General features: G+C 37.1%; 1 protein-coding gene across 2 annotated transcripts in view; it reads right to left on the bottom strand.

Annotated features, from left to right (window-relative positions):
* LOC307129493 (cohesin subunit SA-2) overlaps nucleotides 1-20,116 on the bottom strand; it is a 26,881-nt gene extending 6,765 nt beyond the window's left edge. The window contains exons 1-26 of one of the 2 annotated variants that reach the window (XM_079821951.1): nucleotides 20,001-20,116; nucleotides 18,810-18,890; nucleotides 18,615-18,699; nucleotides 18,281-18,445; nucleotides 18,066-18,168; nucleotides 17,827-17,903; nucleotides 17,672-17,743; nucleotides 17,010-17,214; nucleotides 16,765-16,916; nucleotides 13,889-13,962; nucleotides 13,672-13,795; nucleotides 13,480-13,575; nucleotides 12,331-12,410; nucleotides 12,087-12,194; nucleotides 11,841-11,958; nucleotides 11,257-11,374; nucleotides 10,895-10,998; nucleotides 10,619-10,711; nucleotides 10,437-10,523; nucleotides 9,754-9,954; nucleotides 9,485-9,561; nucleotides 9,086-9,173; nucleotides 8,919-8,999; nucleotides 5,779-5,871; nucleotides 4,473-4,650; nucleotides 2,081-2,220 (exon numbers count right to left, since the gene is read on the bottom strand). In XM_079821951.1, coding sequence (XP_079678077.1) covers nucleotides 2,081-2,220; nucleotides 4,473-4,650; nucleotides 5,779-5,871; nucleotides 8,919-8,999; nucleotides 9,086-9,173; nucleotides 9,485-9,561; nucleotides 9,754-9,954; nucleotides 10,437-10,523; nucleotides 10,619-10,711; nucleotides 10,895-10,998; nucleotides 11,257-11,374; nucleotides 11,841-11,958; nucleotides 12,087-12,194; nucleotides 12,331-12,410; nucleotides 13,480-13,575; nucleotides 13,672-13,795; nucleotides 13,889-13,962; nucleotides 16,765-16,916; nucleotides 17,010-17,214; nucleotides 17,672-17,743; nucleotides 17,827-17,903; nucleotides 18,066-18,168; nucleotides 18,281-18,445; nucleotides 18,615-18,699; nucleotides 18,810-18,850 — 2,760 coding nt within the window. In that variant the 5' untranslated portion in view covers nucleotides 18,851-18,890; nucleotides 20,001-20,116. The remainder of the gene's footprint in view (nucleotides 1-2,080; nucleotides 2,221-4,472; nucleotides 4,651-5,778; nucleotides 5,872-8,918; nucleotides 9,000-9,085; nucleotides 9,174-9,484; nucleotides 9,562-9,753; nucleotides 9,955-10,436; nucleotides 10,524-10,618; nucleotides 10,712-10,894; nucleotides 10,999-11,256; nucleotides 11,375-11,840; nucleotides 11,959-12,086; nucleotides 12,195-12,330; nucleotides 12,411-13,479; nucleotides 13,576-13,671; nucleotides 13,796-13,888; nucleotides 13,963-16,764; nucleotides 16,917-17,009; nucleotides 17,215-17,671; nucleotides 17,744-17,826; nucleotides 17,904-18,065; nucleotides 18,169-18,280; nucleotides 18,446-18,614; nucleotides 18,700-18,809; nucleotides 18,891-20,000) is intronic. The other variant, XM_079821952.1, reaches the window with a different exon arrangement.

Raw genomic sequence — 20,116 nt, 5'->3', positions numbered from 1 at the left:
TGATCATCTATGGGGAAAGCCTCCATCAGGCTTGCATTTTTGTTAAAGCAGTAACATTAATTCTTCTTTAAAATAACTGAGCTATATAAAGAGTTAAGGTAGTTGTCTAAATGATCCCTGTTGAGGTGGGACTACTTTTCAAGGTAGATAAACTTTGGGGTCAGTAAGATTTTTAAATGTTTGCAAAAGACGTCGCTTATGCTCACCAAGGCTGCATTTATTTGATTTGTTATATTGTGAAATATTTTTACAATTTAAAATAACTGTTTTCCATTTGAATATATTGATGTGATGGCAAAGCTGAATTTTCAGCATCATTACATCACAACATCATTACAGTCTTCAGTGTCACATGATCCTCCATAAATCATCATACACTGATCTGGTGCTCAAGAAATATTTCTCTTTTTTTTTTTGGTTTATTTTTGGTGTTTTATTAAGATAATATGGGGAGTGAGAGAGGGAGATGGGACTGGGAAAGGACCACAATCTGGGACTCGGGTCAACCCAAAGCGTAACTGCTGTACATGTCGGAGCGCTGCCCACAAGGCTATTGGCTCAGACAAGAAACCTTTTTTTATTATTATCAATGTTAAAAACAGTTATGCTACTTAATGTTTTGTGGAACCATGATCATTTTTTTTCAGGATGCTTTGCTGCATAGAATGTTCAAAAGATAAATCTTTTGTAACATTATAAATGTATATGCTATATAAATGGCACTTTTGATCAATGTAATGTCTCCTTGCAGAATAAATGTTTACACAGCTTCCGGGTTTAAAGCTTATGGAACACCCATTGCCAAACAACAACCTCCATTTATTACCCTCTATTTGCTTTAAAACATATTAATTCAAGACACTGTAATTGGTCATGAAAGTTGGCAATGTTAGACAGTTAAAAGAAGTGACTACTTATTACCGAGATGAAGCTGTTGAAATGAGGGGTTTGTGATTATGACGCACACCAACTTTACGTTATTTGCCTCGACTTTGAAAGCTGTCATTCAGAGTAAGATTGTGTGTGTAGTATTAGCAGTAGTTTTCGCTTTGAATGCCTCATCAGGAAGAATGTTACTAAGAGAATGTTGGCTGCTCTGTGCTGGCCGAGCCAAGAGGGCATTCCAAACGTGTCAGCATGTCAAACACACACAAGTACACAGCACTGTAAATTCTTCATATTAGCTTGTAAATTCAAGTCATGAACAGAGGAGTATAGATCAAATAGTAGAGATTACATTTAAAGGAAAATACGCAGCCTAATCCAATAATCAATATACCGAATAGATTTTTATTTTTATTTTAGTTTTAACACAATAAAAACTATAGCATTTAATATGCTATATAGTACTTATTTATATGTATTTATATATAGTATATAATATATAATATAAAATAAATAATATATATTAAATAATGCTGGGCAATTGCATCCAAAATAAAAGTTTGTGTTTACGTAATATATGTGTGTGTACTGTGTATAATTATGATGTATAAATGCACACACATGCATGTATATATTTAAGAAAAAATATGTTATATTTATATATAAAATAAATTAAATAAATATGTACAGTATATACATGCAAATATTTCTTAAATATATACATGTATGTACGTGTGTGTATTTATATATACATAATATATAGCAAACCCGTGTTGACTTTTATTTTGGATGCGATTAACTGCGTTCAATCGTTTGCCCAGCACTAATTTTAAACAATAACATTAAAATATGTATATTAAAGTAAATAAAATGCATTATGAATATTTAAAAATATATATATACCAATTATTGTTTATTTTAACTACAATGTTATGAGTATGTTCTGAGATAATAATAAAAAAAGAAGTTACATTTCCTGTGAACGCTGTTATTTCCTGTTGAATGCACTTTGTGGTGCCACCATATTACTGTGCTTATCTGTAGACCTTCCATTGAGGAACAAACTATTGATCAAATTGATTAACAGATCTTTGCTTATCTCTTTGGTTATGAGCTGGTGTTTACAGCAGTCAGAGTTTACTTTAAAGCGAGAGAGGCAGGAAATTTGAATGATGAGTGAAGTGTCATACTGTACCTTCACATACTGCTTGAAGACCTCAGCAGCCATGCTCATCTCTAGTACACTGTGCACTATCAGCTTGCAGTATGCTGCCAGAAGATTTCTCCGCCGGTGCAAGTCTTCCAGCCTTACCTCTCCACTCTCGCTCTCACTGACTGCGCAGACAGACACAGAGAGAGAGAGAGAGAGAGACAGGTTGAAACAGAGAGGTGCAGATTCAATAAGAGAGCGGTATAATTATGATACTCAAATCTTATAAATGAAATGCTTTCCTGAGGTGAGCTAAAGTTAACAACATTTTCTGCTCTGGAAACAGAATGTGTCTATCGTTGTCCTGCCTGGTCCTGAAGCCATCACTTAATAGAGAGGTTTCATAACAGCATTAGTGACGTGAAGAAAATCCAATAACTAAATTGCTTTTTATTACATGTTACCAGCAAAAGCTTATATTGCATTTTTCAAGCGGTAAGGAATTTGTGCCAGCACGAATCGACGACTCTCTGAAATATTTATAGAATTGATCTGATTTGCTTCAGTCAGACTTGATTTCTAATCAAATACTACAAAATCTGATGTTATCTCATATGCTGCTAGTGTCTGTCTTAAAGCAACACAAAGGCCAAAGACAACATAAAAACTAGTTTAGGAGAGATAATATTGATTTTTCAGTAGATGTAGTCATTTTGTATATGCCTACCAAAGCTTCTTGTATTTCGTATGGACTTCTAAATATAATTCCACAAGGCTCTGCTCTGATCTAATTACTGGTACATTTACAAGCACAACTTCTGTAAGATCTCACGTAATAATATCATGATGGATTATTATCATAATGCATTATCTGTTGGACTTACACTCCTCGATTCAGTGGCATGTTTGATAGGTCAGTGAGAAGGTGGGGAGCAATTAGATTAACTAACCAAAAACAAATACTGTGTTCTGCAAGAGTAATTGAGGGAGAATGAGACTGGTTGTGTTTTTTATGTGATTATTTTGTGCCTGACATAGGCTGGTGTAGTGACTGACTGCCATCTGCTGGTGAAATCGAGACTATTCTGAGCTATCCGGACATTCGTGTGTATGTGTGTGTGTGTGTTTTGAAAATGTAAAAATGCTGAAAGTTTTGTAGGATGGGAAGGTTTAGGGGTAGGGTTAGTGTAGGGAAACAGAAATACAGTTTGTACAGTATAAAAATCATTACGCCTATATAGAGTCCCCACAAAGATAGCGAAACCGTGTGTGTGAAAAGTTTGGGGTCGGTAAGGTTTTTCAAATAAAAGAAGTGTCTTTTATGCTCACCAAGGCTGCATGTATTTGACCAAAAATGTTGTTAAAACTACTACAGTGAAATTAAAATTACAGAAATAACTGTTTTAAATTTTAATATAGTATAAAATATAATTTATTTTGTGTGATGGCAAAGCTGAATTTTCAGCAGTCATTAACTCCTGTCTTCAGTGTCATGTGATCCTTCAGAAATCATTCTAAAATGCAGATTTGGTGCTCAAGTCATTTTTCTTATTATATTAATAATGAAAACAGTTGTGCAGCTTTATATTATATAACATTTTGTATTTTATATCTATTTTTTCTATCTATATATCTATATCTAAATATATCATTTTATTAAATTTTTTTTTTTTTACAAAACAACACATGAATATATAACATTATGAAATATGAATTATGTAGCTGTTTTTCCTAGCATATTTCTGACAAACATCACATGTCACTGTGTCACTCAGAGCATCATATATCGAATGAGACAGTCTCTGTCTCTCAGGGAAACTACATCTGCCACAAAAGCATCAAGAGCCATTGTGATTTTGTTCCTCATGTTTTCGTCTCGGTGGCTTAATTGGGCCCAGGGGAGAGGGGGGCCCACACCCACACATGAAAAGTTTGTCCCGGGCCCTGTGAATTTTAGTGGCAGAATTTTATGATAGCCTTAGGTATTCTAGATAATCTTGAAAGGATACACTTTCCACACACACACACACACCACAAAAAAAAAAAGACAAAAAGATGTTTTCTTGTAGGTAACTGGTCAGATACTATAGCTCATAAAGTTACAGGCCAATTGGGAAGTAATTTCACCATTTCATTGATTTGCCACAACCATTTTTTACTCGCATTTAACACTTGATGAGTGTTCATTTTGGACCCTTCCTGAAAACCATCCTGTGAGCAAACCCCATGTTGAATGCGTCATTGAGAGTTTGACATGAAAGTTTTCTGTTTTATGCATATTTTCAAAGAAACCTCAGTTAAACCTCTTTAACATGCAACAAATCAGATCTAAAAACCAATGCTGGATCTGTTGAGGCCGCCCACATGTCAGCCCACAGTAGAGCACAGGCCAAACAAGGACCCTTATGATTTACTGTAAATGAAAAGAGAAGAGAACCTTTACTGCTGTGGGAGTCCAGCTCAGGGCTGGTGAAGACATGCTCCAGGACGAAGGAAAGAAGAGATTTCTGAAGTTTGGGATCAGGGGTGTACAGCAATGGAGTGCCAGCAGACGAATCCCACATCTGAAGCTGGTAATTATGAGCTATGAGAACGTCACTCAGACACATGAAGGCCTTTGTGAAAAACAACATAAAATAGACAGTGCCTGATCAACAGATGTGATATAAAGTAGACAACATAACAAAAATTCTTATCTAAAATCTATAATCCTTAATCTAATTAAAGGTGCATTTACGCCATGTCAGAATTACTGTAATTATGAGATTACGACTTGTAAAAAGCACACACGTCCTTGTAGAACTCATAATTACAACTTGTAAACTTTGAGAGCTCTGACTTGTACTACGTGACCACTGTACCACCTGACCACCGCAAATTCATTTAGGTGTTGATTGTGTTGCCATAAAAACGCATAATTCAGAGTCAGAGGACGTGAACATCTCTGAGTAGAATGTCACGTGTTGTCATCTCGTAATAACAGTAATTATGATCAAACTCTTTTCATGGCATGAACACAGCATAAATAACCATTCTCCAAAAATAATCTATTAATGAACTAAATTATTTTAGAATTGAAAAAACCTAATACTGTTATATTTCCATTAGATTACACATATAACTATGTTAAATTAGTACAATTAATTCTATGAAAAAAATTAAATAAACCCAATTAATCAAGCACTCATGATGACTAAAAACAGCAAGATGTGACGCAGCGGCCAAAGGTGTGTCTTCTAATAATTAAAACTCAATGCTTTACTTAACTGCCACAATATAATGTAATGTCTGCAAATTATTAGGAAGCCTTTTTTAAATTAATTCGATTGATTAACTAACATAAGTATTTGATGTGATTAATTCATTTTGATTAAAATGACAGCTCTAAAAAAATATGTGACATCAATTCACTGAAGACATTGACAATTTGAAACAGTCTTGAAATAAACAGATTGCCAAGAACTTCCAATAGTTTTTGTTTCAATTAGTGTGTTTTTCTGCTGTCAGCTTGCCCTGGCATGAAGTGAGGATTCATTAAAACACAACACAGGTGCCAAGGGCACTCCACAAGAAATTAAAGTAAAAACAAACAGGATTCAAACAATGCCAGCACATCGGCCCACTGGCACACATGCTACTGCTTAACACAGAGACGCTCTGATGTGTTTGGAATAATCCACTTTGAAGAAAGGGCTGATTTGAGTGGTATGCCGTGAACAGAGAGAGAGAAACGTGATGCTCACTTGCTCTCGTACAAGCTGCTCAGTGTGCGAGAGACAGCGGTGGCATTTCTCACAGAACGCACGCAGCTGGTTTCTCTGCTGGAGGGAGGATTCCTAAAACCACACACAAACACACACAGGGTTCATTCACATTTCTACCAAATACATTTCCATGACTTTTGAGGCAAATATTCATGACCTAACATTCCATGAAACGTCTGTATACATGTAAAATAAGAATAAAAATCCATGTTCAAAATTCAAATCACAGAATATCTTAACTAATTAATGACAAGCTATGTGGTTTAATACAAAATAAAAATGTATTTAAATAACGCTGACACACCAGTAAAACGGTTAGATAAAATACTGTGTCTGACCCTCAGAACTCCACTCTAATTTATGTTGGTGCAAGATGTTTTATCTTCTTTAACAAAGCTAACAATTTTTGGTTCCCAGAAAGTTATTTTATAAAGGTTTGTTTTTGGTTAGCCAGGAAAGTTTTCTTAACGAAAATAGAATGGTAGTTTTTGGTTTGTTGAACATTATTGTAACGTTCCCCTAATGCTATCCTCTAATGTTCCCCTAACATTATCCTTTTAACAGTCCCTGACGTTATCCTCTAACGTTCCCCTAATGTTATATTCTAACATTCTCCTAACATTATCCTTTAGCATTCCCTAATGTTATATTCTAAAGTTCCCCTAACGTTATATTCTAACCAGGGTTTATACACATTTCTATCAATAAATTTCCATGACTTTTGAGGCAAATGTGACCTATATACATGTAAAATAAGAATAAAAATCCATGTTCAAATTTCAAATAACAGCTTATCTTAACTAATTATTAATGACAAGCTATGTGGTTTAATACAAAAAAACATTTATTTAAATAACGCTGACACACCAATAAAACGGTTAGATAAAATAATCTGCCTGACCCTCAAAACTCCACTCTGTGTAGCAATGGATTAACGTACATCAATAGGAGGCAAAATGTTAAATAAGTGAATAAAAGTGTCCAGTAACACTAACAGTAATAAGGTGCCAGTGCCAGAGGCAAACTTTTAAATAAGAAGATTTTAAAACAGCTTTACCTCCTATTTACCATTACTCTAATTGGACAACCATCAATCATCAACAAGATAGCACCCCTATTTGAATTCCCCAAAAACAGTTATTTTTTTCATTTCTGCAATTTACACCTAAGTACAAACTGCAACTGCCAGACGTTACCCCATGCCAGGGTCAGAAATTATAACGTATGGCTCACCCTGTCTTTTATGTAAAATACTTCAATTTAACCAATTACTTAAGTCAATCAGAATACTATATGGACTGTTACCAATAAAATGATTATCATTAACAAAAGCCATCTTTACACTGCAAAGGTGGAACATGAAGCTGCATTGAAATAGCATAAATGTTTATTTATATAGACTGTTAATATTAAATTATCAAATTAACTCATTACTGACAATAATCATTAATTAATTTAATTAAATTGAGTTAATTTGATAATTCAATCCAAGAACCATTTATGAATTATTTTAATGCTTTTTACGCATTAGAAAATGAAGACTTCACATAATCTTATCAGCATGATGGATAAATTATATTAAATGAAATTAACTGTATACAGAAAGAAAGAAGAGAATGTGACTGATCGTGAAGCTGTCCGTAACTTGGGTCTAGCGCGAGTTTAAGCACTATCACAAACACTCCCGTTAAAATCACGGAAGACATGTGACATGAATCTCTTACATCGATTCTGCACTTTGTTGTTAATGATGGGAGGATTTGCGAGTTTCAGTCAGAGAGTGTGCATGCTGAACAAAACTCTTTGTTTTAGTGATTACTAATCTTAACGCCTCTGATTGGCCATCACATTCATAAGCTCAACAGAAATGTGTGTGATTGGTTATAATGCTCAATACTGCAAAAAGAAATCTGATGGAATGCCACAGTCAGATAGATCGAATTAACATTAAGTATTGTACTTTGTTTAACTAATATTATCACTTAAACATATATTCGATTTTGAAACAAATTTCATTGACTTTTTCAGGTTTTTCATGACCATACAAACCCTGCACACACATCCATAATGATGGCAATTCTTTCCCTAGTATTTTTCTCATTTTACTTAATTATAATGCATGCAGTTTTTATGGCTATATTGATTGAGAAAGTCCACAAAGCTTTGACATTTGGGGGAAAAAGTCATATGAATTTTAAGCGACAGGAATGAGGGGAGTATAATTACGCAAAATAACAGAAACAGAAAGAAGCACAGTGGGCTCTAACTGATGTAGACTGATGAAAGCATCATTGCGAGCAGTGCCGCCAGACTCGTGTGTAAAATATTTCTTCATAATTACGTGCACGTGGAGCTCCGAGGTGGACGTGCTGGAACGTTTTCCTCCATCCCACGTAGTCCCAATGTCAATTCAGCTAAATGACTCTTTTGAAACGGACATACATCCCAATTTTATGCTGAACACGTCTTTTTTCCCCCCTCACCTCGGGTCGCCATTGATATTAGAATTGCAGATTGAGCCTAGCTGCCGCCTGGGCCAAAAATTGCCGCCTACGCTGTCAGTTATTGATGACGAGGCCAGAGGAGAAAGCGGCCATTCCTGAGCCAGCATTGAGCACCTCTTACCTACAGCAGTCTTAATGGCCGCAGATATTTCACTGCATAAAGGTTAGAGTTGGGGAGATATGATTACCCCGTGCACTGCATGGAAATATAGGCCTAATAAAAAGCCCTGCTATTAGCGTTGAAATGTCCACACAACAGCGAACCATTACGCCCCTTACAATCCATCACCAGAACCTACTTTTCCTAAAGACTCACGATCAATCGCTTTCTATCACTTATTAAAATCTGCTAGACATAACCATAGAGCCTCTGTGTTGATATTTGAAATGTAATGTGGCAGGTTTAAAGGACACGGCTCTTCGTGATGGATCATACGGCAACTCTGTAGACAGAGAGTCTCGCATGCTTAAAAAAGCTTGATTAATTAATCGCCCAAGGGAAAACTCTGTGCTTATGTCTGTGCATGTAGATATTACCATTCTAAGCATGATCTTGGCCATCTATGACAGCAGTCACACTCCAATCAGAGTGGAAGAGAAAGGTGTATGGCTCACCCTGGAGGTCACACCCTCTCCAAAGGTGTTGAGCTTCCACAGAATGCTGCTACACATACAGCGCAGAGCTTCAATTGTCACCTACAAGAATTACAAATTAGAAAGACGAACCTGTTGAAGGAGAAAAGAATGATGTAGATGGTTCTGAACAGGGCTAAAAATTTCACCTCCATGGGAAGACCGCCATTTTTTATCTCCGCCTCCAGGAGTTTGGTACCCAGCTCATAAAGGCTCCATTTAGACAGATCCTGAGCTCTAGATAGATTTGATAAAGCAACACAAATAACAATAAATATATTTAAATGGCATCAGACAGAATGAGACAGAAAGACATTAAGAAACAGACCGTATTTTGAATAACTCTGTGTGCAGTTCTAAACTGAACAACTACTTGTTAATAGTGCATACATAAAAATAATTACTTTTTTAATGTTTGCAGACAACCTAATGGGAATGTTAGGAGAACATTCTAAAAACATGACATTGTTAGCAGGGTGGCTTAGCTGGTACAATTAAATGAGCACAAATGTTGCAGTGTGTAGAATAAACTAACAGAAACTGCTTACATGTTGAATGCAGTAAGTTTCTTCAGTGTGGACAGAATTTCCAATGTGTTGTCATCTTTTGCAGTGAAACAACCACTCTGTACATGAAAGGAAGACCTTTGAATTAGACTATTCTGTAAGGTACAGTCACCATAAATAAATGTCATAGATCAAATAAATTTTTTATTAATGTCAAGATCCAGATAAAATCCATTTATGTTTCTGGTACAAGCTTGTAAAAGAAAATCTACCCCTGGCTATCAGAGTTTACGGTTCTTTAGCATACTCACACTCAGTGATTCTCCTAACCATGTTCCCAGTGTGTTTGTCCAGTGCTGGATGAGCCGGTCAAAGGTGGGTCGGACCAGGGAGTGCCAGGCCGAATCCTGAGCACAGAGGCTTTGGTAAGAACGAGCAGCCGTCTCCATCAGCCCTGTGTCTGTGTGTCTGTCCACCACAGCCTCCAACTCAGCCAGCAATGCCTGGACATACTATAGCAAAATGCATATTAAAAGAAAAATAGAAGTGCTTAAGAGAACTGTTCAAATGTTTGGGGTCAGTAAGATTAATCATTTTATTCAGTAAGGACACATTCAATTGATCAAAAGTGACATTAAAGACATTTGTAGAGATTTGTAAAGACTTAAAATGTTTCATTTCAATGCTGTTCTTTTTAAGTTTCTTTTCAAATCCTGAAAAAATGTATCACTGTCTTCAACATTAGTAATAATAATAAGAAATGCACCAAATCAGCATATGATTTCTGAAGGATCATGTGACACTGAAGACTGGAGTAATAACTGCTAAAAATACAGCTTTGCCATCACAGGAATAAATTACATATTAAAAAATAAATAAAAACAAAAAATAAATATTTTAAATTGAAATAATATTTCACAATATTGTTTTTATACAGATGTATTATTGTATACAGTGAAGTCATCAGGGAATCAAATAACACACAAACACTCACCTGTGAGTTTTCAAGATCACAGGTGTCCATTTGGAAAAACTGAGGTATTCTTAGGAAGGAGGTCAATTTTTCAGTGTCTTCTGAGTACTATAGTATGAGATTAGATATCAGGTGATCAGCCATGGTGAATTTATGAGGAAGCAGTCATGGTAAAATGAACAGTGCACTTATTTTTCTTTTACCTTAGATATAAGCTCAGGCAGCACTTTAATGAAGTGTTCAGTGAGTTTAGTGCAGACATCAGTTTGTAACTTTTTCTCTTTAGTACTTATCACCTAAAAACAAACATAGATATGCAACTAGCAAGTAACAGTAGCCACAATGTGAAAAATGACTTAAAGTATATCTGTAAGAACGTGAATAGCAGGAGTCTAAACATAAAACTGAAAAATATCTGACAGCCCTGGATTATCAGCGCCATCTAATGAAGTATCTGAGAGATTCAAAAGAAGTCTCACCTTTTTACCTGCTCCTCTCCCAGACAAAGGTGGACCCTCTGCTGCCTGCCTCACTGACGCCAACATGAGCTCAATCACAAAGGCCTCCTCAGCACTGCTCAGAGCTGCGGTTCATATACATACACACTCAAATATATAGGCACAGCACAAAAAAGTTTGTTTTCTCATGGTGGGTTTCAAACTATTATTTGTATTTCTATTTCTAGTAATCATTAGTCAAAACTACAGTGTTGTTTGAATATTAAAATTAATGTAGCTGTATATATACTTGTAAATATTAGTAAAGAAATAGAATTTCTACTAAGCTCTAATAAGCTGGTAAGCTGGAGTGTATACTGTAGCGCACACTAAAGTGTACTAGCCTTGTTCCTGACAGGACGTGTGAGGTAAGAGCAGTGAGGTAAGACCGGTCCAGTCCTTCAGCAGAGTTCCTGCACTGTCCCACAGACTATCCACGAGGTACAGCACATGATGGTGCAGCTATAACACAAGGGAGCGAACCAAAATCATCATACTCCAACAAAACAGGCTCTGACCTATGTTTGAATATGGCTGCAGTTATTTCCATATCCCACTTTTCTCTCTTCTCTTCAATGGCAAAACAACAAAAACATGCTGGATCTGGATGTGCTGATGATAGCTAAGGACACTTACAGTAAACACAGGACACATTCTTGCATTCTGTGATATTTTTAGATGACGACTGGTTAATGTCCACATGCATCATAAAGATGTTTGTGATAATGCCAATGTTTAAAAATATTTCATATTCATATTTTTATTTTATTACACCGTTAAAAAGGGTTATATTTATTTATTTTTATTTAATTTTTATTTTAAGTTTAAATGCTTATTGTCCACACAAGCACCTGCTTTTAGAGCCCATTCACAGCTCACAATATCCTATTTTTAAGCACACAAACAGAAGCACTTGGAGCTAACAAACCTCGCTCTCAGTGTGGAAGTGGATAAGGGCTCGCACTCTGGCTAAGACTAACTCTCTGTGTCTCTCCTGATCGGAGGCTCCTTCTCTGGGCCTTGATAATTCAGGGTTACTTAGCAGCCTAAGAGCAGAGAAATTACACCATGTTAGCCAATTATTTATAGCTATAATTTACATGTACATGTGGGATACAAATGGGAAGGCTTTTGAAAAATGACTCATAAGCAGTCAAAGACAAAGAACACAGACCTATTGTAGAGGAATTCACCCGCAGTGATAGCTAGAGGTCTGTGAGAGCAGTACACAAATTGGAAGACGTTCTTGTGGTCATCAGGACTCAGAACATCCTCACAGGACCTGGCACAAAAGGGAATCATTTCAGCAATTACATGAGGAACAGTCACGAATATGCTTTACAGAGGAGAAGTCAAAGTTTGGATGATCACACTTTATGAGGATTAGTCAGCATGAGGAGCAAGGGGGAGTTACTTACTGGGAGATGACCATGAGCAATCTCACGGCCTGTATAGCCACTTCATGGTCTTTATCCAGAGTCATAGAGATCATCCTCTCCTTCAACAGAAACAGCATTCAATCGCTCATTTAAACACTTTAACTACCCGCTATGAGAGCAATCTTATCTCGAAAACCTACAATAGGACTTGAGTTGGAGACCAACTATGCACTTAAACAGCTCTTTAAATTACGGTTGTGCTAATGTGCTTGCTGCCGTTATTGAGGGTACGGTGAGGGTGGGGTCCTGTGGGAAGCTATCAGGCCAGTGAGCCCAAGGCAAAACCTGAGGGGCTTTCCAGCCTGTCAATCAGTAATCCTGCCCTCCTTCTGTCCCACTATAGCTTCACTGGACCTGAACTTAAATACTGCCAAAAAAGCTTACAGACTGCGACTATTTGAGAAGTTTGGGCAAAACAGCATGACTGCAAAAGTTTGAGGGCAAACTTACAGCCAGTAAACCACTCTCCACTTTATTTTTTTTACAGAAGTCACTCTCAGGCATGATTTGAGCTTAAAACAGTCCCAGTGTCTTAAATGGGTATGTGATAAAATCATAATACAGTCATGTAAATTTGAGATGTTGATCAATCATGGGCGACTGCAATAAGCAGAACTTTTGTAAGTCTCTTGCTTTCTGCTGAGTAACTGAGTGCTGAGTAGCTCCACTCCAATATCACTGATCCGTTCAGCTGTGCTGCACACAACTGTATATCATACATCAAATATGCACTAATTGGCTGTTACAAATTTGCAAGAAACGTATTGTTATTGTGCCTTGTTAGGAGATGAGGTGTATTCACTTTCATGTGTGCACTTATGCACTATTCTATGCCGTTTTATAGTATTAATAGTGAGTAGTGTGTTCACATTAAAAATTGAAACAAGAAAAAGTGAGCTTCTAATAACCAGATGATGCACTTAATTAACTGAAAAAATTAAGTGGAATGATGGACACTTCGTGCACTCAACTGTCACAGCTTTTCATACATAGCGGAGGAGTAGGAGCTATCAGACTCAGATGACAAAATAACCATATAAAATGCATACACTACACTGTACATAGTATGTAGTGTACAGAGCGTCATTTGGGACACAACTAGTGTGAGAATGAGGAAGCAGTTGTTACCTTAAACCGTATCGTGAAAAGGTCCATTTTGGAACTACTTTGGTCCTGATAAAGTCCCTTTAGACCCAGTACACATTTCAGACGCACATCAGGTTGCTGTAGAATATAGAGTGGTCAAAAATCAACTCAACTCATCAACAACAATCTGAAAAATTAATTGTTCTTTAAACACTAGACTACTAGGTCACCCACCTTGTCATGCATCATCCATCCCACATACTTCAGGTAGCTGTCGTTCAGAAACACTGAACTATACAGCTTCATCCACACCATCAGTTCCTCCATACAGATGGCCCTGATTTCAGGAATCACATCTCTGAAATTCACCACACAGTGATGATGGTACAAAGTTTTGATTTTTTTTTTCCAAGGAAGTGAGGGTTATAAGTTTGGTTGAAATAAAGATTACCTGTATCTCTTCAGGAAGACTCCTTTGAAAATGGCATCCATCATGTTCTCAATTTCAAATTTCCTGTCCTGTAACTGAGGAATGAAAGTAATTCATTCAGTTTGGTTATTCGCACGTTCCTTGCTTTGTTTTCTGTACTTTCCTGACTTTATTGTTTCCTGTACATCAACCACCATTCAAAAATTCATACTTTTATCCACCAAGGATTCTGAATAAAAGGATTTACTGTTATTTGATCAAATAAATATAGCCTTGGTGAGCATAAGAGACTTCTTTCAAAGACATTTAAAAATCCTACCAACCCCAAACTTCTGAATGGTAGTCTATATAATTTATACACTCACCTAAAGGATTATTAGGAACACCATACTAATACTGTGTTTGGCCCCCTTTCGCCTTCAGAACTGCCTTAATTCTACGTGGCATTGATTCAACAAGGTGCTGAAAGCATTCTTTAGAAATGTTGGCCCATATTGATAGGATAGCATCTTGCAGTTGATGGATCCTCTGTTCCCGTTCCACCACATCCCAAAGATGCTCTATTGGGTTGAGATCTGGTGACTTTTGGGGCCATTTTAATACAGTGAACTCATTGTCATGTTCAAGAAACCAATTTGAAATGATTCGAGCTTTGTGACATGGTGCATTATCCTGCTGGAAGTAGCCATCAGAGGATGGGTACAAGGTGGTCATAAAGGGATGGACATGGTCAGAAACAATGCTCAGGTAGGCCGTGGCATTTAAAGGTAGGGTAGGTAAGAATTGGTTAAAAAACTTTTTTTCCAAATTTGTTTAAACTTTCTTTATATATCAATACATAATTAAAATGTAAGTACTCTGAAAAAGAAAGTATAAAAATTGAGTGTCTGTAGACCTCTCACGACTGTTTTAAAGACAGCTCATTATTTCCATTCACTCCACCTTCTCCCTTCTGGGCTCTTTCCAAAGCCACGCCCCCAAAACACATGAACGCGCTACGCCGACTGCTCAGCTGGAAGACGCATTATTTACCTGAGACGAGCGGAGAAGAAGGAGCGGAGTGCATGTAGTGACATCAAGTCAGAATCACATGTAATAAAAAATCTAACTTTATCAGTATGAATATAAACAAATAAGATGTCTTTTAGTACTCACTATCAAGCTAGAATACCGATACTGATAAAGTTTAAAATATATTTTTGTTTGATTCGGTAACAAGCTAGTTATATTTATAAGGCAAAGCTAAAAACGGGTAGCATTGATACATGTTTTTCCAATAACATCAGTTATACTGTGATGAAGATTAATTTTGTGTAAGATTCATAACATATAGGCCTACGGTGTTTTGCATCATGTAAGAGTTTCCATGATGAAAGCATTGTTGACTTTGATGAGAACTACACTCCGGAGATAAGTACCGCATCGCTGGCTCGAGGACAAGGCCGGGGTCGAGGGCGAAGCAGAGGAGGTCGTGCAAGAGGGCGGGCAACTAGGGTCTTTTCTTGTACTGTCTTCCTTTTTTTGCATTGTTTGCCTTCGCTGACTGCAAAACCCGGCACTGTGAATTTTGAATGCTCTTTCTCTGCCATTATTTTGCTCTTCCTAGGTTTCGTGCCTCTTGAACTCCTCAAATCAAACGGGTGCGCGCATGTGGGCAGATCCTGTAGCAAAAGGAGTGGTAGCCATGGTAGCGAGAGAGAGTGACAGTCGCCCAAGCCAATCACTTGTTTCGTCCCGGACGAAAATAATGAGCAGTGTTTATTGCATATTAAAAAGTCTAGAGTCACTCGATTTTTATACTCTCTTTCTCAGAGTACTTACATTTTAATTATGTATTGACATATAAAGAAAGTTTAAACAAATTTGGACAAAAGTGTTTTAGATAATTCTTACCTACCCTACATTTAAACGATGCCCAATTGGCACTAAGGGGCCTAAAGTGTGTCAAGAAAACATCCCCCACACCATTACACCACCACCACCAGCCTGCACAGTGGTAACAAGGCATGATGGATCCATGTTCTCATTCTGTTTACAGCAAATTCTGACTCTACCATCTGAATGTCTCAACAGAAATCGAGACTCATCAGACCAGGCAACATTTTTCCAGTCTTCAACCGTCCAATTTTGGTGAGCTCGTGCAAATTGTAGCCTCTTTTTCCTAATTGTAGTGGAGATGAGTGGTACCCGGTGGGGTCTTCTGCTGCTGTAGCCCATCCGCCTCAAGGTTGTGCGTGTTGTGGCTTCACAAATGCTTTGCTGCATACCTCGGTTGTAACGAGTGGTTATTTCAGTCAAAGTTGCTCTTCTATCAGCTTGAATCAGTCGGCCCATTCTCCTCTGACCTCTAGCATCAACAAGGCATTTTCGCCCACAGGACTGCCGCATACTGGATGCTTTTCCCTTTTCACACCATTCTTTGTAAACCCTAGAAATGGTTGTGCGTGAAAATCCCAGTAACTGAGCAGATTGTGAAATACTCAGACCGGCCCGTCTGGCACCAACAACCATGCCACGCTCAAAATTGCTTAAATCATCTTTCTTTCCCCTTCTGACATTCAGTTTGGAGTTCAGGAGATTGTCTTGACCAGGACCACACCCCTAAATGCATTGAAGCAACTGCAATGTGATTGGTTGATTAGATAATTGCATTAATGAGAAATTGAACAGGTGTTCCTAATAATCCTTTAGGTGAGTGTATATCATAATATTCCATGCATGTCACTTACATTAGTGAGTGTCAAGAGTATCATACTATATACAATGTGATTCAAGCCGTCTATTATGTTTCTATAGTTACATTTATCACCAAACCCAAATTTTACTCACACTTGGGACTTGGCAAGTGTCAGTTTTGGACCCTGTCTATACTATAAGACTTGCTGTCACAGTCTAACCTCACTGATCTTTCTATGGATCCTGTCCAGCCTCTGAGAAGCCCGTTTGCTGGCCATCTTAGCCAGCTCGACCTCGTACAGCCGCTGACTGTTATCGACACTGACACTGAGGTTGAGAGCCACATGCACCAAAGCGCTGAGCAGCTTCACTGCTGCAGAGACACACACAACAGTGGCAAAACATCAGCATTCGGGATGTGTGTGTGGTTCAGGTCAAGGGGAATTCATGCTTCGGGGTAACTTACCTGCTAGCGTACAGGTGTGCCTGAAAGCGCGAACTCTGGAATCGGAGAGCTCTGCCAGCAGTGAAATGAGTGTGTTCAAGAGGTAGCCATCAAAGATTACAGAGTTCTGACACTGGGCCACTAGCACCGATACGAACTCACAGAAGTGTGAACGAAACCTCTTCCAGTACAGGCCGGACATGATGAGGGGATACTCGCCACTGTCCTGAGGAGGATAGAGATGGAAAAATACCTTTAGTTTTAAATTGTAAAGAATTTTTTAAAGAAATTAATACTCAGGAAGGGTGTCTTAAATTAATCAAAATTGACAGTAAAGACATTTACAGTATTACAAAAGATTTCAATAAATGCTATTCTTTTGAACTCCTGAAAAAATGTATAATGGTTTTAACAAAAATATTAATAACTGTTTTCAAGATTGATAATCTGAATAGTTTTTTGACCAACCAATCAGTATATTAGAATGATTTCTGAAGTATCATGTGACACTGAAGACTGGAGTAATGATACTGAAAATTCAGTTTTGCCATCATAGAAATTACATTATAAATATATTAATAATATGGAATATTAAAATTCACAATATTACTGTTTTTCTGTATTTTTTTGATAAAATAAATGAATAAACAAATAAAAGTTACATGAAGTGACCTGAACCATACCATGTCAAGAGGCCACGTGACAGTTAAAATCCATGGAAATGCAAGGAACTTCTTGTATTGTAAACCTGTGTCCTGTGATTTAAAAAAAACAAAAAATCAGTAAGAGCAAAAAAACATGGGAAAGTATTCAATGATGAGTATGCTGGATGCCTAACCTCATCCAGATCTTCCACCATTTTACTCATGACATCAGTACCCTGTTTGCTCTGAAACATCTCTGCTGTGACCATCCCTACAAAAACACACATAGCATTCATATCCTGAGTTACAAAATTAGTTAGACGCAAGCCACAAAACAAAACTAATCCACTAAAAATGAACCAAAACCATCAAAATTGTCAATTTTAGCGGTCAATGCTATTTTGAAATGATATTCTATTATGAATGAGAGTACAGTTGCCTTTGCATCCTGAACACTGGATAAAGAAGCTGATGAGATCGAGAAGTGCTGTGTCTCTGTCGACAGTATAAGCATCAATCCAGTCATCCACCACAGCCTTGCACAAGACAAACATCCATATAAAATAAATTAGTATGTATATGGCCTAAATAAAACTTTGTGACCTCCCAAATATTTATCTGTAACAAAGCTGATCTAGATGGATGTACCTGCATGGCGCTCCTGCCCATGCTGACCACCTCAAACAGGGTGACGGCTTCCACATCTCCATTTTTGAGCTGTTCGTTCTCTGCTCTGCCCAGGCTGCCATTACTGTTCTTTGAATGCTTTCGCTTGGCATTTTCAGAGCATTCCCGGGCTTTCCTCTTTCCTCTCTGCACACAACAATAAATACTTCCAGATTACAAATTATCTTGCAGTGTATCTCAAAGGAAATTGTGTCTGTGCTGTGCTATAATAAAAGTCTACGAGATGTAACCTGTAGTTAGGTTGTTGTTTTTTTATGGGTTTTAGTTTTTGAGAGAAAGGAGTGGTGGCTCTTACCACAGTCTTCTGTCTGTTTTCATTTCTCTCACTTGAGACGTGATGCACCGATGCACAGGAAGAGACGTCGACTACCGAGTTCTCTCTGAAAATAGGATGCACAGGCAGTTATTTCTATGTACACATAGCACACCTTGAATTAAAATGTAATTATGAAAATAATGAAAACACAGAATTAGCCTTCAAGTGTCGCACTTTTGCACCGATCTGGACAGTAAAGTTGGCTCTGCTATCATCTCCTCTCAGATCATAGTTGGACTAGGAACTGATGCTCTTCTGAATTTCAACAAAAGAAAAACAATTATAAACGTTAACGACAATTCAAATGAGTCTCATGCGAGAACTTCAATGTTCTTATATCACTGACAATAACGTACCAATCATGAAATACAAGAACAAACATGTTGTTATATGCAAAGTGTAATAAAGTGCAACACTATGCATCTAGAAAGAGATCACATACCGTTGCATTTTATTTACAGTTCAGTTTTGTATTTAAGCTATTCTTTTATTATTTATATATAACAAGTGAGATTATATACAATTACAGTACATACTACAGAATTAAATACCAATACAACTATCCGTGAACCTTCTGAATTTATGATTTTATTATATATTAGATTTATATTATATATTAGAATTTATTGTACTTATTATATGTAATGATTATATACATTATAGTTTCATAATGTTATTATCACTTAAATATTTTCTTTTAATACATTTAAAAGAGTTAGTTTTCAAGACAATATTTTCAGTGTTAATACTATGCAGTCTAACCCAGTGGATCTCAACCTTTTGACTACCATAAGGCAATATTTGGGAGAAAAAATACGATACGATAGTAGCCTACTGCTAATGTTGACAAAGCTAACTGATTCCATATGTTTTATATTCACAGAAACTAGATAAAAAATTAAACCTCTTAAGTTTAAATGCTCTTGTTGCAGCGATTTCCCGTGATTTTTACAACAGCCTACAGAAAACCCAAACACAAGAAAAGCATTAAGAGGCAAGTGACCTCTTCTTAGATGTCATTGGCTGAGATGCACGTCAACAAAACAAAACCAAAAACCTGATTGGCTAGTTTGAGTGTCAATCAGAATTCTCTCGTTCCTCTGCTACATGTGTCATTTTGTAACAAAAGCCTCAAATGAGAAGAACCTGCAGTTTCATTCATCTGAATGTGTGAACGGCGCAAACGTTATCGATACTGTCAGGTTAAGAACACACCTCGCATGCCATTAGGTTTATTATTTAAACCAATAAGCACAGAAAACATAACCAGGATATTAAGTGTCTGCTGACCCCTCTGCTTTAGACTTTCTGTTTATATATCACGACAATTATGCAAAAACGCAAATACAGCTTGATGAATCTTACCAGTGACAGTCGTCATTTGGTTAGGAAGATTAATGTAAACTGTCTGCACGAACAGATTTGGCTACTTCCAGTTCAACATAGCCGCGTGCACGTAAACGAGAGCGCGCTGTACGTCT

The sequence above is a fragment of the Gobio gobio genome (assembly GCF_949357685.1).
Source record: "Gobio gobio genome assembly, chromosome: 7".
NCBI lineage: Eukaryota > Metazoa > Chordata > Actinopteri > Cypriniformes > Gobionidae > Gobio > Gobio gobio.
Note: the sequence above shows the minus strand (reverse complement) of the source record. Positions and strands in the feature narration are given on the sequence as shown.